Source organism: Microcaecilia unicolor, chromosome 10 (genome assembly GCF_901765095.1).
Source record: "Microcaecilia unicolor chromosome 10, aMicUni1.1, whole genome shotgun sequence".
Taxonomy (NCBI): domain Eukaryota; kingdom Metazoa; phylum Chordata; class Amphibia; order Gymnophiona; family Siphonopidae; genus Microcaecilia; species Microcaecilia unicolor.
In genome coordinates, this window is record NC_044040.1 from 203,305,408 (window position 1) to 203,325,262 (window position 19,855).

Sequence of the window (19,855 nt, forward strand, 5' to 3'; positions counted from 1 at the left end):
AGGGGGAGCAATCCTCTCGGCACCGACGCTTCTTGGGTGCCGATTCCTTCGACGCTCCAGAGCTCCCGGCACCGCGTGTCAAAGGAGAACGATGACTGTGCTTCTTCGCCTTTGCTCGATGCCCATCATCGAGACTCCTCGGTACCGATGAGGACGTGGAATCCTCACGCCTCCTCGGGACCGGGTCCGACGAAGGTCGGTCCCGGGGGGCCTGCATAACAGGAGGCCTTGAGGCAGGTGGAGACCCACTCGATGCCTCACTGCTCCCAGCGCGAATAGGTCTTTCAGCAGCTCCTGACGTCGATGCTTCCCTCGAAGTCGATGTCGACGGACCGGACCGAGCCCCCAAAAGCTTTTCTCGTTGGGCTTCTCGAGACGCTTGGGTCTGTTTCTTCCTACGAAGACAGACTACAAGCGGCTGGGCTATGGTCGGGTCCAAGGCACTGCATTCACCAGGCGTGGGTATCGGTGCCTGAGATGGTCCGGTTGCACCGAGTACAACGTTTGAAGCTGCTGGGTGTCTTTGACGACATGGAAGGAAAAACGGCTTTGGCGAAATCAAAAGAAATGATTGTGCCTGTTAAAAGAAAAAAGGGCACAAAAAGAAGGGAACAAGCCAGCCGCGTCGAAAACAAAGGAAACTTTAAAAGAAGCAAAAATAGAAGTTTTTTGTTTTTTTTAAACTGTAGAATTGTAAAAAAAAGAAAAGAAAAGGCAAAAAAACATGAAACGATGAAGACTCTTTCCCAGGCCTGAGAGGAGCGAAGAAAAAATACTCTACCACACCTCAACGCAGAGAAAAGAAAACTGAGGAATGCGTTTGTGTGATGGGCGGGAAATCTCCATTAGCGCCACGCTTACCCCAACGGACAGAGCATTTAGTGTGCTCTACTAGGGCCTCCATCCTCCCAGAAGCTATGTGTTACCTCAGCTGTGCCAGCTATGAAGGAAATTGAGCCCGGTTCTTGCAGCCTATGCAGCTTAAAGAAACAGCTCCATTTCACTGCCACTACAGAGTCACTCGTTTAAGCTCCCTCGAAAATGGCCAAATTAGGAAGGGAGGGACCCCTATCCACAACAAGGACAACTGTTATCAAGACCTCTAGTTGACTCACTTGTAAAAAAAAAAAAAAAAAAAAAAAAAAGGTCAGCAAATAATTTCTTCATTTTTATAACATTGGTGCTCAATTTATCAAAAAAAGGCATCCCCTGCTTAAATGGGTCCCAGACCTCCAAACGGCCCAGAAGCTGCCATCCATTACCACCCTAGAAGCTGTACAATATGCCCATCACCATCTGCTGAGACAGAGAAATACTAAAGACCTAAGGCTGAATGGTGCTGGTTGGAAGGCAATTCCCACAGGTTCTGGACTGGTCTGGTAAAAATAATAAGGAAAGTGCAATTCTTAAAAACATTCCCCTGTGGACTGAACAGCAAGTGTTTCATACCTAACATGGGAAGGTACTGATCATGAAGGGGCTTGTCAGCAATGAATTAGAGCCAAATATAAGTGCTAAAGTGTGACTGGTTTAAAACCACCAAAACTACCAACATGACAAAAAAAAAAAAAAAAAAAAACTACCATATCCTGAGGAGCAAATTGCAAAACTCAGAATAGCACCAGCTGAACCAATGAATTAGACAAATCAGACCACAGCACAAACTCACATTAGTACTGACCAATAAGTTGGCATGTAATCACCCAGTATTCACTACTGCTTTCACAACCCAGCCAACAATGCTACAGAGACCCACAAAACTCCATTTTAGCTGTGACCTGTGCTAGATCAGCCCTCTTGGTCAACCATCAAGGAGAACCAAGAGGAGAGGAAGTAAGAACTAAGTGATTCATTCATCCCTACCTAATCCTTAGAGCAAGTTCTGTCATCAGAGCAGAACATTCTGTTGCCCTTCACACTATGGGATAGATACAAATGTCTCATACACAGACTCTCACCCAGTACATAACCCCACCTTGTAACCTCCCTTCCCTTCTTACTGGAAGGCAGTTGGGATCCCAAAATGGAGTACTGACTCATCTCCCCATCCTTTCTTCCTGAAAATGAGGCAGAACTAATTTCAAATGATCCACTTTTCTATTGCCTCTCTTCTGGAGAAAACCAAAAGATCCAGTTTGGTAACTTCAAAAAACACGTTTACTTTAGCATAGTGAGATATTTTCATTTTAAATTTTGGAAAGCCAAGCTCTGATCTAACCCCCTCTTTCCAGATGGGCAGTATCACCTACTTCCTTGGCATGTCTAGGTTTCAATGGGGGCTCCTAATGTGCTTTTGTCAACTGGTGATACTTTAAAAGGAGAACTATCCTATCCTTTCAAATGCATCTCTCTCAAGTTTTCATCGCCAAGTGGTGTTAAAAAAGTAAGTAAGTAAATAAAGCCTACATTTTGAACTTCATTGTAAAGCTATTATCAAACTCCAGCCACTTCAAAAAAAAAAAAAGTAGCAGAGTTGCATATTTAACTCATTAGCTTCAATGTATGAAATTTACGCATAAAAACAATGTCATCACATATAGAGGCACATTTTCAAAGCACTTAGCCTTCCAAAGTTCAATAGAAATCTACGGAACTTTGGAAGGCTAAGTGCTTTGAAACTATGCCTCATAGTATGTGAATGGAACAAACTACTGCATAGCTACTACTACTACTACTTAACATTTCTAGAGCGCTACTAGGGTTACGCAGCGCTGTACAGTTTAACAAAAAAGGACAGTCCCTGCTCAAAGGAGCTTACTACTACTAAACATTTCTAGAGCGCTACTAGGGTTACGCAGCGCTGTACACTTTAACAAAAAAGGACAGTCCCTGCTCAAAGGAGCTTACTACTACTACTAAACAATTCTAGAGCGCTACTAGGGTTACGCAGCGCTGTACAGTTTAACAAAAAAGGACAGTCCCTGCTCAAAGGAGCTTACTACTACTACTAAACAATTCTAGAGCGCTACTAGGGTTACGCAGCGCTGTACAGTTTAACAAAAAAGGACAGTCCCTGCTCAAAGGAGCTTACTACTACTAAACATTTCTAGAGCGCTACTAGGGTTACGCAGCGCTGTACAGTTTAACAAAAAAGGACAGTCCCTGCTCAAAAGAGCTTACAATCTAATGGGCGAAATGTCAAGCTCTCACTTCCTGTTAAAATAAATACTTCCAAAGTTTTATACATCAGTTATGAACTTAAGACCCTATGGTCTTTAATACACCAGTTATGAACTTAAAACACCCCCACCCAATGCTTCCTCCTGCACTCTACTACTTCCTTGCTGAACATGGCACAGTGTAAAAGAAGAGGAGGCAGACATCCTCTTGCCCTCCTAGTAACGCATATACAATTCACTACACTCCGAATGCCATTTTAGATAGGACACCCAAGTCAGCATGTCACATAGGGATGTCTATTTCTCATGTTTAGAACAAGACCTGGCAACATACAGCCTGGTCTAAAATACACGAGACATGGACATCCAATGTGCTAACGATGTCCAGCATGAATATCTATTTTATAAACAAACAACCAAATTATGAACAGGGAAAAACAAGAGACAAGGACTTTTTTGAGAAAGCACAGAACATCCGTGTTATAAGCAACTTTACCTTATTTGTTGTATAACTGTCCCAGATAATTAATTTGCCATCTTGGGAAGCACTGACTAATAGCCTGCATTAAACAGAAAAAAAAAACAAAACAAAACAGATGAACATTTTAATTTCAAAATAAGCAAAGGAGAATGTCTGGTCTAGTTATGAACACTTTCATAAATCTTGTGCCCTCATGGAGGTAGATGCACTAAACGTTTTTCATCGTTAAATGAGCCCTCAGGGAAGAATTTCCTATCCTTTCCATGCACTTAAGCCTATTTTCCGACGACAGTAGCAGCTAACGAAAACGGAATGGAGATGAGCAATTAGTGTGAAAACCCCATTGAAACGACATGCACTAACCTTTTCCGATTGCCTTTACGCAGGAAAAAGGCAGGAAAACTAACGAGAGGTCTGGACCTCTCGTTAGGACAGCTCTGTGCCAGGAAAAAGTGTTAAGTGAAAAAATAAACAAACTTTGAGCCAATCCCAGCGCATTAGCAGAGCTAAAAGCGCTGTGATTGGTCCAAAGGACCTCAGAAAACACACAAAAAAATAAAAATAAAAAAAGGATCGGGAGGGGGCAAGGGCGCTCATCAGGAGCGTCCTGTACGGACGGCCTTGCCCCCCCCCCCCGCTGCTCCCCACTTTCCGCCGCTCCCCCCACCCCGAAAAAGCAAACTTCTAGAAGCCCCTGCCCCCCTCCCTTCCTCACTACTCTCTCACCTCAGCTCCGCCTCCCGACATCCTCCGTCCGTGCCCCGCCCCCTTTTGGGGTCGTCACCGCCATTCCCCTCCTCCATCGGGCCCCCCTTCCTCTTACCGGGCCCGTGCAGCGCCTCTCTCCTCTGTCCGAAGGCGCTGCACGGGCAAGAAGAAAGCTGAATCAGCTGATGCCTGCCTTCGCGATGGCGCGTCTTTCTCCTGCTGCGCCCGCCCCTGACGTCAGTAACCTACGTAGGTTACCGACGTCAGAAAGGGGCGGGCCCAGCAGGAGAAAGACGCGCCATCGAAGCTGGGCAAAGGCAGGCATCAGGCTTTCTTCTTGCCCGTGCAGCGCCTTCGGACAGAGGAGAGAGGCGCTGCACGGGCCCGGTAAGAGGGAGGGGGGCCCGATGGAGGAGGGGAATGGCGGCGACGACCCCAAAAGGGGGCGGGGCACAGGACGGAGGATGTCGGGAGGCGGAGCTGAGGTGAGAGTAGTGAGGAAGGGAGGGGGGCAGGGGCTGCTTGAATTTTGCTTTTTCGGGGTGGGGGGAGCGGCGGAAAGTGGGGAGCAGCGGGGGGGGGGGCAAGGCCGTCCGTACAGGACGCTCCTGATGAGCGCCCTTGCCCCCTCCCTATCCTTTTTTTATTTTTATTTTGATTTGGGAGCCATGTGCTTGTGATTTGACTGTGTTTTGACTGTGGCATGCGCAGAGCAGCTAACATAACGCTTGGCTGCTCTGCGCATGATTTGGGGGCCGATTAACGATGTGTATTGTGATTCTTTGATACATTGTACGTTTCAATACCGATCTCAGCATGTGTGACTTTTTTTTTTGGTGCATTTTTCGTTATTTTAAAATCGTTAGGAACTTTAACGATTTAGATTTTTTTATGTTTGGTTGCTGCATCTGCCTCATGGTCTGAAATTCTCCTCAAGTAAAGGGATTCTAGGCAGAAAAAAACAAAACAAGTCCTTAACCTGTTAAAAGATAGCAGGATAATCAATCATTCAACTGAGGGAAGAAGTCATCCAACTGTGCAGATGCTGAGTATTTCCTAGATAAAGCTGGAAAAGTCTAGAAAGCATTCACAGGCAAGAATGGGAGATCCTACTTAGCCATCACCATACAAGGAACCCTCAGTATTACATAATACACTAGCTTCAAAAGAAAAATTCAAAGGAAAGAGAAGTAGAACCACACTGTTAATTACTGTGTTATCCACATCAAAGCCTTAGAGATCTCAATGGAGGTCAATCTGAGACGGCCTCCTGACACAGTAAATGACCACAAAATACCATCTGATCCACACAGTATGCCCAAGTATCTATGCCCACAGCTACATCCCAACTGCCTGTTACAGTGTGACTACCTGCAAGATTTCTTAGCCTAAACAGTTTTTGTGTCCTCTCACTTTTTGACACTTCTGATCAGTAAAAATAAATACATAAATAAACCCTCGTATAGCCCAATGAACAATACGAAGTCTCGATCAACTTTTGGAATGCATTCGTAACCTCCTGATACTGATTAGAATCTGCAGAAATCCAGCTTCTGCAGGACCCCATGACAATGTAATGGCCTGGCTGAGGTGACAGGTTGAGATCACCTTGGACAAAAAAAAAAAACTGGATGGAGAAAAACAAGCAGGCTGAAAAGAGAGACAGATAAGAATCCTGGCATGAAAAGAGCCTGCAACTCTGATACATGCCTGGCTGAACAGCTAACCAATAGTAAAGACAGTCTTCAAGCACAGATCTTTAACCATCGCACAGTTCAACAGCTCGAAGGGGGAACCAGCCAGAACATTCAGGACCAGACAGTGGCATTCCTAGGGGGGGGCGGTGGGGACGGTACGCCCCGGGTGCACGCCGCTGGGGGGGGGGGTGCCACGCGCGCCTGTCCTCCGTTGGTCCATGCTTACTTCCTGTTCCGGGGCAGAGAAGAACCATGGACCAACGGAGGGCAGGTGCGCGCGGCACCCCCCCCCCCCCCCCCCAGCGGCGTGCACCCAGCGGAGGGGGGTCCGCGCTGCATTCGGGGGGGGCGCTGCACCCGGGGGGCGGGGCGCATCGGCGATCCGCCCCGGATGCCAGCCCCCCCAGGAACGCCACTGGGAGCAGGTTAAGATCCCAATGCAGCATCACCAGATGAGCAGAGGGCCAAATCTACTAAATTCCCTAGGGGAAGGGGGGAGGTAGAAAAGAAAATATCAATGAGTCGCCCAATATGACACCCTTCACTCACCCTCTAAAGCAGGACAGCGATCACCTGAACCTTGAGAGAACAGAGGGCTAAGCCATGATTAAGACCGCCTTAAGGACTGCTGGAAATGGCTGCCTGCCACACCAAAAAACCATGCTCTTCACACCATTACTCAAACAGTCAATACTCCTCTCTGCCCTGCTCTCTCCCCATGTCCAGCAACCCTCCTCTCCCCCCATATCCATCTCCCCTCCGTGCCGGGCCCCCTGCACTGACATAAGAGTGCCTCTCACCTAAATGTGAAAGCGCTGCAGGCAGCAGCAGATCACTCCGCTGCTGCCTGCAGCGCTTCCACACGGAGGTGAGAAGCACTGTCATGTCAGTGCAGGGGACCTGATACAGAGGGGGCAGGAGCGGCGGCAGCGACAGACGACGTCGGGGATGGGGGGTGGAGGTTGGTTCACCGGCGATGTTGTTTCGTCTCCTCCAGGCTCCAGCGGCAGCGTCCGTTTCCCTCTCTGTTCCGTCCTCTGACGTCATCACGTCTTGACGCTAGGGCGGGACAGAGAGAGAAGTCTCTACTGCGCATTTGCGGGTGAGTCGCTCACTTGTCATTTATATGTTTGATACATCCTCACCAAATATCAAATAAGTAACCACAAACTAAAATTAAACTGAACCCCCAAGAGGCCAGATCCCGCATACAATGCAACACCATAGAAACAGTGATGCATGTCCCCTAGTACTGTGCAAAATATAAAGATAGCAGACATACATTTGAAAAACTGACAATCACCACTTAAATAGAAATAAAACAAAAAATATAAAATAAGATAATACCATTTTATTGGACTAATACATTTTTCAATTAGCTTTCAGAGGCCAAAACGTCCTTCCTCAGGTCAGTACAGTATACTGCTTTACAGTCCTGTCCTAAGGATGGAGGATTTGGTCTCTGAAAGTTAGTCAAAAATGTATTAAAATTAGTCCAACAAAAAGATCACCTTATTTTCATTTTCTATTTATCACCACGCAACAATACTACTTTATTGTAAAGCAAATAAATTTTTTTTCTACCTTTGTCGTCTCTGGTTTCTGCTTTCCTCATCTTCTCTTCACTCTCTCCCTTCCATCCAGCATCTGCTCTCTTTCTCTCTCCTTTTCATCCAGTGTCTGTCTGCTTTCTCTGCCCCTTCCGTCCACTGTCTGCCCTCTCCCCCTTTCCATATGGTGTCTGCCAGCTTTCTCTGCCCCTTCCATCCACTGCCTGCCTTTTCTTTCCCTTCTATCCAGGATGTGCCTCCCTCTCTTCTTTTTATATATGATGCATTCCAGCATCTCCCCCTCTCACCATCTTTCTCTCTCCATTCTCTGTTCCCCATCCATATCTATCTTCTGCTCATCTCCTATTTGACTTTTTTCTCTCCATGTTCACTGTCATTCCCTCTTACTCCCTCCCTCTCCCCCCATGTTCAGCATTTGCTCTGTGTCCCCATCCCTTCCCATGTTCTTCACCCTTCTTTCTCTCTCTCTCTCTCCTGCACTCCAAACCCAGGGCCAGTATCTCTCTCCCCTGCTTCATAGTACTGCATCTTGTTCTCCCCCTCCCCTGATCCAGCTTTTTCCCAGTCTCCTCTCCCTCATGCATCCCACCTTTCTCTTCTCTCCCCTTCTTGCTTTCCTTAGATCTAGACTAGCATTACTCTTCACTCCTTTCTCCACCCCCTCCCTTTTCCCATTCCCCTGCCATTGCTTTCCTTCCTCTCTCCACCACCCTTTCCCCTTAGGTCTGGCATCGCTATCTCCACCGCCTCTTCCCCTTAGATGTGGCATCACATCCTCCTCTCCACCCCCCTTTCCCTTTGGTCTGGCTGGCTGACATCGCTCCCCCCCCCCCCCCCCCGGACTAGTGGCTCTCCCCCTCCTCACTCCATACCATCACTTAATAGCTCATTCCAGGCTAGAATTGGGGGTTTGAACCAAACTCTTATGAAAAAAGTACTCTTCAAGCAATTCTCCCACGACTCTCTAGTCCCCAGGAGACTCCTCTATCGCTCTCTTTAATACCTTGCAGAGCTAGAATGAACTCAGATGTGGTCACAGATCTAGTTACTTCTGGTTGCTTGGGTCCTACTTGCCTAGCTCCAGCGGACATCTGCTGTACCCTCTCCTTTTCCAGAATCAGTGGTTCCCTGCTCCTGTCTTGTACGCCGCAGCCTGCTCCGCTCCTGCATGCCTCTCCACCAGCAGTGTCTCAGAGATGAAGGTGTTGCCTTCTGCCTGCCCTGGAAGCACCCTCTATACAGCTTCCCGTGTAGGCGGGACGCTGTCCAGATTAGGCTTCCGGGGCTGATGCTGCCAGAAGCCTCGAAGTTGAAAGACGTGCAGAGTGGAGCGGACGTGGAGCGAGAAGTGGGAGCGATACCGCACTGGTCGGGGGGGGGGGGAGGAGGGGGAGAAAGACATCCATGGCAGCACCCCCTCACGAGCTGCACCTGGGGCGGTCCACCCCCACCGCCCCGCCCTTGGTATGCCACTGGAGCTAAGCACCTGCCATAAAGCCCAAAAATGCAGACTCAGAAAATGAACTAGCTAGGAAATGCTCCACCAGCACACCATGGAATTATATCACTTCTACGGCCAATTCATTCTGCTTGTTCTTGGCGAGCTACTACTTTTATCCATTAACTGTGCAGCACTAAGGCCCCGATGCTCAAAAGTGAATGCGAGTGCCAGTGGCCATTAGCGCCGGACTAGCACCCGCATTTACCTGTGCACAATGTTCAATGGCCTGAAGCACGGGAACGAGTGCGCAGATGAACAGCACAAATAGCATGCTAAGTAGTCAAGTTCATGAAAGTGAGGTCATTTTATATCCCTCCCCAGTGCTCAGAAAAGAGCGCCCAAATCAAAACTGCCTCACCGCTGCAACAAACACCAGGTCAAACCAGGCATTAGGGTGTTGGAGAGGATTTCATGACTCTCTCTTGAAAATCTGCCGGTTTTGATTGCTTTTCAAAGCAGAAGGAACCCTGTGGCAAGACCTTAAACGCTGGTCGTGAGAAACGAATATGCACAATTCATAGCAGACCCAAAAGTGAAAGCATACATTGACGAAGTGGTGTGCTGGAGCAGGCTCTCACAGGCTCTCGAGAGCCGTTTGTTAAGTTTTTAAGAATTTTGGGAGCCGGTTCTTCATGGCTACTTTAACAAATGGATCCCAAAATGTGGGCTTGGGCCCCTCCTGAATTCTCTTTTACTTTGCTGGCGAGAGAGAGCCCCCTGTTAACAATTTACCAGCACACCCCTGCATTGACGTCTGTTTCCTGCGTTTAAATATAAGCACCCAAGCTTAAAAAAAAAAAAAAAAAAAAAATTACACACACATTTAGGTTGCAGAGAACAGCCGCCAATGTGTGCTTCACGTTCGGGTTTTACCAGGCACATGCGCACAGGAGCCAAGCTTACTGTGGAACTCCTCTACGTATGTGCCAAGCACAATCCTCGCTAACGCTTAACGCTATGAGCGTGCCTATATTTGCATCTCATTAGCATTGATTAGGGAGTTTTTCTGCACTGTTCTGGCGGTATTTTTATGGAACTATTTGGAACAGCGCCAGAGTTTTGAGGATCAGGGCCCAAGTTCTTGAAAAGGGAGAGCCAGCAAGCAGCCTCTTGGAGGTGGGGCTGCGAGAGAAGCTTGCTGATAAAGACTTAAAGAAATACTTTTCATGTTCTGTTATGGCTCTCTTACGAACAAAGTTCTAGCTGAAGAGTTGCAGCGCAGTTCAACCCACCTTGAATCTGATCCCCAGTGCATGGCATAGATTTTAGCTAAGTGTCCCCTCAGTGTACGGCGTGTTCTCATCTGGATGCGACCTACGGAATCCAAACTTGCTGTGATCTGAAGGGGCGAAAACGTGTAGGCTAAGTAATCACAGAGTAATGCAAAGTATTAGTGGTCTAAATTAGAAGCAGAGTAGGTCTTACCTGAGCCAGTGTTGTATCAGTACATGCTTTTCTGGCATCCTGAAAACAGAGAGCAATGGAAATGAGGATAACAGATGCAAAAAGCTAAGACAAGCTCGCAAGGTTAAAATATGTTTATGTTTAAAAAAAAAAAATCTATTCACCCATGATCATTTCAGCCCATACCAGAATATAAGATGAAACAGTAGATGCTGCACCAGAGCATTTAGCAATCAGCATTACAAAGTTCATCTTTAGGTAGTCCTATGGAGGTATGGGTGCAATGTTCACTGGCTGGTGAAAGGCTGGAAGAGACACCAGGCTTTAACTTTAGTGTCTTCCTCTTACTAGCCCTGAAATAAATAAATGTGAGATCACCCCCCCTCCCCACCAATCCACTCTCACCCAACCCTGAAAGCAACATGGCTGTCCTGTTCAAGGAATGTACCCTTATTAAACCACAATAAAACTCCTTAAGCAATAAAATATATGCAATTCTCAAACTGCATTAGCAAAAACCAATGATTTAAATGTTGGCTTCTCCAAGTTCAGACCTCTAGGTCTGTAAACAGGCCAGATTTTCAGGCTATTCCTAATGAATATGCACAAGGGATTTGCATGCATACTACTCCCACTGAATACAGATCTCTCTCATGCACATTCACTATAGACATCCTGGAAATCTGACCTGTTTGCAGCCCTCAAGAACTGAACTCTGACAAGCCTGCTTTAATGCAGGGGTTCTCAACCCAATCAGGTTTTCAGAATATCCACAATGAATATGAACATGATAGATTTGCATACAATGGAAGCAGTAGATGCAAATTTCTCTCATGCATAGTCATTATGAATATCTTAAAAACCAGACTAGCTTGGTGTGCCCTAAGGACTTGCTTTAATGCAATACTTCCTTCTGCAAAAGAGCCTCTGACCAGTAAGCTAGGTTCACAAAACAAACTTGGACTAGTTGACGTAATGAGCATGCACAGAAAAGTTTTGGCCTTTTCATTCGCAACCCCCTTAAATACACTCCACTTTTCAGCAAGCTTCCCAAGACAGCATCAATTTCTTCCTACTCCCTGGGCTTCTGTACACAGCACTGTACTCTATTCTCCATCAAGAAGTTCAATGCACTAACTTCTTATTGATTGTAATTTGCAAAATTCTAATAAAAATAAAATCAAGAAAGTAAGATTCACAGCAAATGAAAACTTTCCTTCAAAGAAACCTAAAAATTCAGTACCACATTAAGGGACATTAACCTAAATGTACAGAATGAGGGAAAATATATTTACAGGGTTATGTAATACGACATTAAACACTCCCCTGTTACCCAATTTCCAAACGATAAGACATAAAATATAAATGTATTCATAAGGAAAGCCTCTGGCAAGGATCATTATAAACATAATTAACCTGTTGATAGGAAATTAGACATCTACAAAGAGAAAACACAAAAAAGTAGAATAGCCAACACTCTAGGTTTTAACTGAAGAAGCTGTCTTCTCAGTTGGGTAGCTCTAGAAACACCATGAAAAATAGTTATTTTCTGACCACAATACAATAAATCTTTCTTAGAAAAAAAACAAGCTTTTAAACACTGAGTTTGTCTTTTTCTGTACCAAAAGCAAAAAGTAAAGTTGGCCTAGAAGAAATGACTTCCCGAGAGGTTTCCAAAAACTGAGTCAGATTAGCAATTGTAGGATCATCCTGAGTTTGCTTGCACGCCGTGTACTAATTTAACAGAACTAGTAATATAATACAGCCTGACAATGCCCACATTTGTCATCGACAATACTGATTTAAGATAATTGTAAAACAAAAATTCTGGTGATAAAAGATAGGTTCTTGGAAAATTTAACCACCTAAGGTTTTTAATCCTTAGGGAATTTTCCAAGAATTCCACATGCTTGTGAAGAGTTAAATTAAAATCCTGAACCCTTGATGCTCCCAAAGATTGCAAGAAGGCTGAGAAAACATCACAAGTGTCTACCATTCACCTCACTTAATTTCTCAGCAGTGACGAGTGAAAATTTAACTACCTGATCAGTCATACCCTTCAGTAATAAATTATTATTATTATTATTATTATTAAAGTCCAAATGTCCTTTAGAGTAATCTGGTCAGAAACTGTAGGTACAGGTAATGCACTAGCCGAGCCTATAGGCAAGGATGCTGGTGCTGGTATAGGCAAATAAGTCTTAACAACAGATACAGGACTTGGTTTCTCATTCATTTCACTGGTAAGTACGTAAGTACATAAGCATCGCCATGCTGGGACAGACCAAGGGTCCATCGAGCCCAGCACCCTGTCACCGACAGCGGCCAAAAGAACAAGCAATTTCTCCCGCCCATCCTAGAAATACTGTATTAGTCCCTCGTCCATTCAATAACATTCTATGTTTTTTTCCTCCAGGAAGCCGTCCAACCCTTTTTTTTAAGTCCGCTAAGTTAACCGCCTTAACCACCTTTTCCGGCAGCGAATTCCAGAGTTTAACTATGCGTTGAGTGAAGAAAAATTTCCTCCGATTCATTTTAAATTTACCACACTGCAGCTTCATCGCAAGCCCCCTTGTCCTAGTATTTTTGGAAAGTGTAAACAGACGCTCCACATCGACCCGTTCCATTGCAAGTAGCAAGTTCACATGATTTTAAAGGCAATAGTTCAGTTAAACCTCCAGGAACTGGGGGAGGAAACCTTTCGATGGGGCTGAATGATGCCCCTAAGCTTGAGGAGTTGAGCTGAGTCATAGTACTCACAGGAACAGGAGTAATCAGATGTGTGATTGTCCACTGAATCGCTCGCAGCAACAGACGGGGCTAAGGCTGCCTTCACCTTTCTTTTCACCACTGTAAAAACATGAAAATCCAAAGGATCTACCAAAGTGGCACCTAAGGGGTGCAACCCCCTTTGGTCTCGAGCCGTGCGGCCGCAAACAAACAGGCTCTAAGATATGGGCAGCTGACGATGTTGTCACAGTTGGGGGAGTGGCTTCCCACTATATGAAATTACTGGAACCAGAGCTCTCCGACTCCGTACACCAGGTCAGCTCCCGAAACGCACTAACTTTAATGATAAATGACCCAACTATTTCTCTCACCTCTCCTTAAACAAATCAAAACAAGTGATCCTGCCAAACAGTGTCACAATGGCCAAGGTCTGTAGTTCACATACAGACCAAATGTCAACTTTTTAACAAGTAGTGAATTGGTCTCAATACGAATCTCCATTACTCAGCTATAAAATTCAAGCTGTAATTGAAAACAAAGCCAGCTGACCCATGGTAATGCAAGTATGTCCAAATGAGTGGAGGAGTAGCCTAATGGATAGTGCAGTAGGCTTTGATCCTCGTAACCTGGGTTCAATTCCCACTGCAGGTCCTTGTTACTCTGGGCAAGTCATTTAACCCTCCATTGCCCCAGGTACAAAAATAAACTTAGATTGTGAGCCCCCTAGGGACAGAGAAAGTACCTGTATATAATGTGTAACAGCACTGCATATGTCTAGTAGCGCTATAGAAATGATTAGTACTAGTACATAAGTATTGCCATACTGGGGAAGACCAAAGGTCCCTCGAGCCCAGCAACCTGTTTCCAACAGTGGCCAATCCAGGTCATAAATACCCGGCAAGATCCCAAAAATGTACAAAACATTTTATACTGCTTATCCAAGAAATAGTGGATTTTCCCCAAGTCCATTTAAGAACGATCTATGGACTTTTCCTTTAGGAACCCGTCCAAACCTTTTTTTAAACTCCACTAAGCTAACCGCCTTTACCACATTCTCTGGCAACGAATTCCAGAGTTTAATTACACGTTGAGTGAAGAAGGATTTTCTCCAATTCGTTTTAAATTTACTACATTGTAGCTTCGTCGCATGCCCCCTAGTCCTAGTATTTTTGGAAAGCGTGAACAGACGCTTCACATCTACCCGTTCAACTCCACTCATTATTTTATAGGCCTCTATCATATCTCCCCTCAGCCGCCTTTTCTCCAAGCTGAAGAGCCCTAGCCGCTTTAGCCTTTCCTCATAGGGAAGTCGTCCCATCCCCTTTATCATTTTCGTCGCCCTTCTCTGCACCTTTTCTAATTCCACTATATCTTTTTTGAGATGCGGCGACCAGAATTGAACACAATATTCGAGGTGCGGTTGCACCAATGGAGCGATACAAGTACATTACTACTACTACTACTATTTAGCATTTCTATAGCGCTACAAGGCATATGCAGCGCTGCACAAACATAGAAGAAAGACAGTCCCTGCTCAAAGAGCTTACAATCTAATAGACAAAAAATAAATAAAGTAAGCAAATCAAATCAATTAATGTGAACGGGAAGGAAGAGAGGAGGGTAGGTGGAGGCGAGTGGTTACAAGTGGTTACGAGTCAAAAGCAATGTTAAAGAGGTGGGCTTTCAGTCTAGATTTAAAGGTGGCCAAGGATGGGGCAAGACGTAGGGGCTCAGGAAGTTTATTCCAGGCGTAGGGTGCAGCGAGACAGAAGGCGCAAAGTCTGGAGTTGACAGTAGTGGAGAAGGGAACAGATAAGAAGTATTTACCCATGGAGCGGAGTGCACGGGAAGGGGTGTAGGGAAGGATACTTTCATGGCCCACTTGTAACACTATCTCAAGGTAAGTCCAAGCTTCAGAAGGTTCTTCCTTGCATCTTAATTTCTGCCCCTTTGTTTGTCCCAAAAATTCTCTTTTATCCTCCAAAACTGAAAATAGCTAACAAAAGCCCCCCACAAAGTTAATATCTTGCTGAAAATGCTGACCACAAGATAATCACATAAGCACAAAGCGTCATTTAATTAAACTGTTTTACATCATTGGATACTTGAGAAATATCCAATGATATAAGTACAGAAAATATTCTCTGGAATTTTTAAAATTATTTTTTAAATAATCCTTTTATTAATATAATCAAGCATACAAGAATCCATAAACTTGAAAAGATTGGAAAACAAAAATTTGGCTACATAGAACAAAAAAAAAGGAACACACATTATTTAGTCCACAATTATCAGGAGACAAGAAATGTTTTAAAAAAAAAGAAAGACAGGAAACTACCACATATCAAAGGAGCAGATATGAGGTTAAAAAAAAAAAAAAAAAAGCCTACAGCTAGAATCCATCATTTTCCTGGGAGTGCCCTAGGGCTATAACACCAATTCTTCCCTGCTCACAATAAATTCAACCAGCTACTTGGGTTTAAAAAACAGGTAATTTTTTTCCCTGATAGGATATACATTTCGCTGGCAATTTCAAAATAAACGAAGCTCCCAAAGCCAGGATTCTCAGCTGAAGGGCTAAGTATTTTTTCCTGCGCTTTTGTGTTGCTTCAGATAGATCAGAAAATATACCAATATTTGATCCCAAGGACTGTTCATTAATATGACAGAAATCTAATTTCAAACCATAATTTCTACCGTGTTCCAAAGCGAAAGTTAACAAGGAAAGTAGTTGTAGCTGTTACAATTCTAGCGAACACTCCAAAAATGCTGTTAAATCTAACTCAGCTTCTAGGTTTCCCCCAAAATGTCAAGTACTGAGTTCTCACAAGAGAAAGAATATTCCCTAGGGGGATAAGCAGTATCTCAGAAGTATTTATGAACCATTTCAATACGAGATATAATTGGAGACTTAGGGAAGTTCAAAAATCTGAGGTTGTTCTCTCTCGATTATGGACTTTCCAACTTCTGGGCTATCAAAGTTTGGGAGATAAGATGGTGTCCAGAGCAGACGCTTGACACATTGCTCTCCCTAATGTGAGTGTTTTCCAGACGCCGCTAAGACCCAGACGGTTTCTGACAGTATGAGGAAGAGGAAAGGCACCCACAAAATTCACCCTCCGTCTTCCGAAGCTCCAAGGTGTCTGGTACAGAGTGGCTGAGCAGGGGTCTTTGGAGGCAGGCTTGATGATAAGATCACTACTGCAAACTGTAAGAGTGGAAACTGAATCTTCTAGAGGCAACATCTCTCTGCTGGAGGAACTGATCAACCGGCCATAGTAACTTTGGAATCCCTCTGGCAAGCAATTAGGGCTATTGACTCCAATTTTAAAATGGCATTGAAAGAAATTAAAACTGAATTTGGGACCATTACTACCAAGACAGAAAGTCACAAAGATTTGTTAGTTTCTCATGGGGAGCAGTTGGACAGACAAGCTGAACAGATTACTGAATTAAAACAACTTGAGCTGTCTATGTTGATTGAATTACAGTGCAATCCGCTTAAGTGCAAGGGTCTGGGACCAAAGAAATACATACAGTTAACCAGTGTGCACTTAACCGTTGTGACCCAAAGAAGCTTGACAGTCTCCATTAACTGACGCTAGGCTTACTTGAAGTAATCAGTCATAGTCCTCTGTACACTCTTGTGTCTGTGAGTCCCATAGACTATGTCTGCCAGACGGTAAAAACTGTTATAGCACTGACATCCAGTGGCCTCCAGATAGGCCCGCACGGTGTTCAGACTAGAGAGTTGCACGGGGACAGAAATCCTACCCATCCCCGCCCGTCCCTGCTGGAATCTTACCCGTCCCCACCCATCCCCGCTGGAATCTTACCCGTACCCACCCATCCCCGCAAAACTTTAAACCATCCCAACCCGTCCCCACCCGTCCCCGCAAGAATTTAACCCATCCCCACCCATCCCCGTAAGAATTTAATAGTACATAAAAGAAAGTTCCAGTCAGCTCCCTTTCTGGATTTGAGCCACAGCACTGTAGGCAAGGACGGACCGGAAGTTGGAACTTGGAACACTCTGGTGCGCACATGTAAGATTTGTCTCTGATTCACTGGGATTGTGTGCTGAGAGGCCGCCACATGCACGCGCCAGTAGGTCAGGTGACATCTGATTCTCGTGCCTGTGTCAGAGCTGAGGTCTGTGCACCAGCCTGGGAGCAAAGAGGATTAATAGTAACAAAGTAAGTGACAGCAAATAGACCTGAACGGTCCATCCACTCTGCCCAATAGTCACACTCATGATCAATTCATCATTAAATCAACGAGTGTGATATTATATACTTGATTATGGTCTTTCTTTCGTGTTTCTGGAACAAAGACCACAGGAGTCTATCTGGCCCCATCCTTATGTTCCAACTGCTGGAGTTGCCATCGAAGCCCACTCCAGCCTATTCATGTTCTCATTTGTGGGACACAGACCGTAAAAGTCTGTCCAGCACTGTCCTCATGTTCCAGCCACTGAAGTTGCTGTCTAAGCCCTTTCCAGCCCATCCTACACCAGATTGCCATGTATGAGACACAGAACATACAAGTCTGCCAGGTATCAGCTCTAGTTCATCACAGCCAGAGTCGCCATCTAAGCGTCACTTGACACATCCACACACATGCAGCCATTTAAGGTTAGCTTTTATATAACTTCCATTTTCTAATTAGAGATCCTCTGTGTTCATCCCACGCCTTTTTGAATTCCGTCATCATTTGTGACTCTACCACCTCCTTAATGGAAGACTTTCCACATTTATGCTGTTAAAGCAAGGAAGAAGAGGAGGAGGAGACAGCACTCAAATAAATTGGTATTCGGTAGATGAGAGGCTGGTGCAGGTGCAGCTTACACTTCCACGGGAAGCCCACAGAACTGGTTCCATCCCCGCGGGAACCCCGCAGGAACTGCCTCCGTCCCCGCGGGAACCCCGCAGGAACTGCCTCCGTCCCCGCGGGAATCCCGCGGGTTCCGCGGGATTCCCGCGGGGACGGAAGCCGTGCAGCTCTCTAGTTCAGACTCTCCAGCGCTCTTGCAAAACTGACAGCAGGTTGTTGAATTTTGTCAGCATGTGCCTCGCTGCTCATTTCATCATCTGTTTCATCATCAGCCATTACCTGTGTGTAAGCGCATATCTCGACATCAGTGCTGCCGTCAGATGTTTGTAGATCGTAATCAACAGCTACGTAGTGATGAAACTCCTCTTCAGTAACACCGGCTGGGATGTCAATAGCCTGTTCATCTGACGTGTTTGCAACAGCTGCATCTGTTTCATCCCTCTCCACATCCCTAACAAAGCTTGCCCGCTTGTAGCAGTTCACAATGGTTGCCTGTGTAACATGATTCCAGGCTTCTTTCTGCATATGTAGGGAATCCAACAGTGATAGATTACGAGCCAGTACAACAGTACGTTTATCCTTGCCAGTCTGGCCATAACGCTCATCCGACGACGTAGCACAAGAGCCCGATAATGTTGTTTGAAACTGGCTATTTTGCCCTGATCCATAGGTTGGATCAGAGAGGTAGTGTTTGGTTGGCAGGAAGACCACCTTGACGTTAGACAGCCTGACATCACTGTGCGAAGCACAATTATCACAAAGCAACAAAATCTGACGCTTTTGTGCCCGAATTCTTGTGTCTAACTTCTTTAGCCACTGCTTCCAAATTTCCCCCATCATCCATGAATTTGCATTAGCCTCGTATGACACAGGAAGTTGCTTAACATTCTTGAAGGAACGGGGCTGTTTGCTCTTTCCAATGATGAGTGGTTCCAACTTCTCACTCCCATCCATATTGCAGCAAAGGAGGATCGTCAGTCGGTCCTTCAACGTTTTAACTCCTGTAGTTTCGGCTTGTTTGAATGCAAGTGTTCCATCAGGAATCACTTGCCAGTAGAGACCGTTTTCGTCAGCACTGAAAATGTCACAAGGTGCAAACTCGTTCAAGATGGTAGGAAGAACTGAAACAACCCAATTTCTAGCATCAGCGTCTTGTTTTTCACCATACTGTTTCTTGAATTTTATGTTGTTCCTCTCCTTCCATCTTTCCAACCATCCAACAGTGGCTTTGAATTCAGTTAGTCCAAGACTTTCAGCTAGCTGATTAGCTTTCTCCATAAGCAGTGGACCACTGACAGGAAACTGTCTGCTCCTGACTTGAGAAAACCACCAATGAAGAGCATCTTCTACATCCTCAGCTTTTCCAGCCCGTTTTCGTTTCCTGTGTGGATTTGTATTGCTTTGCCAGTCTTCCAGAAGCTGATCTTTCTATTTCAAGATAAGTGAAATTTGACTGGGATTCACACCATATTCTTCAGCAATAGATGCTTGACTGTTTGTTTTCTAATTTTTTAAGAACTTCTATTCATTCAGCCAGCCAGTGTTGAAGTCTTACAGTTGCGTGATGACGACAACTCCAGTGTACACTCTAACAAAATTCTTTCGCTTATTCTGCCTGTAGCAGTTAGCCAACGAGATTTCAAATTTACAGCCCCTTTGTCATGCGCCAATTGGCTTCCATATTTCGTGCATGCGCTTATGCGGAGTCTTTCCTGCAGAGGAGCGGTCTTAAACCATGGATATAAGCAAATCTTGCACTTATCAGTGGTGCAATAACCGAAGTTTGTCCCCATAGAAATTGATGGCGCCAA

General features: G+C 45.2%; 1 protein-coding gene across 3 annotated transcripts in view; it reads right to left on the minus strand.

Annotated features, from left to right (window-relative positions):
• The window catches only part of GNB4 (G protein subunit beta 4), an 82,053-nt gene that overhangs the window by 19,473 nt on the left and 42,725 nt on the right, over nucleotides 1–19,855 (minus strand). For all 3 annotated transcript variants that reach the window (XM_030216688.1, XM_030216687.1, XM_030216686.1), the window contains 3 exons: nucleotides 10,503–10,541; nucleotides 10,310–10,416; nucleotides 3,616–3,679 (listed from right to left, as the gene is read on the minus strand). In XM_030216688.1, coding sequence (XP_030072548.1) covers nucleotides 3,616–3,679; nucleotides 10,310–10,416; nucleotides 10,503–10,541 — 210 coding nt within the window. The remainder of the gene's footprint in view (nucleotides 1–3,615; nucleotides 3,680–10,309; nucleotides 10,417–10,502; nucleotides 10,542–19,855) is intronic.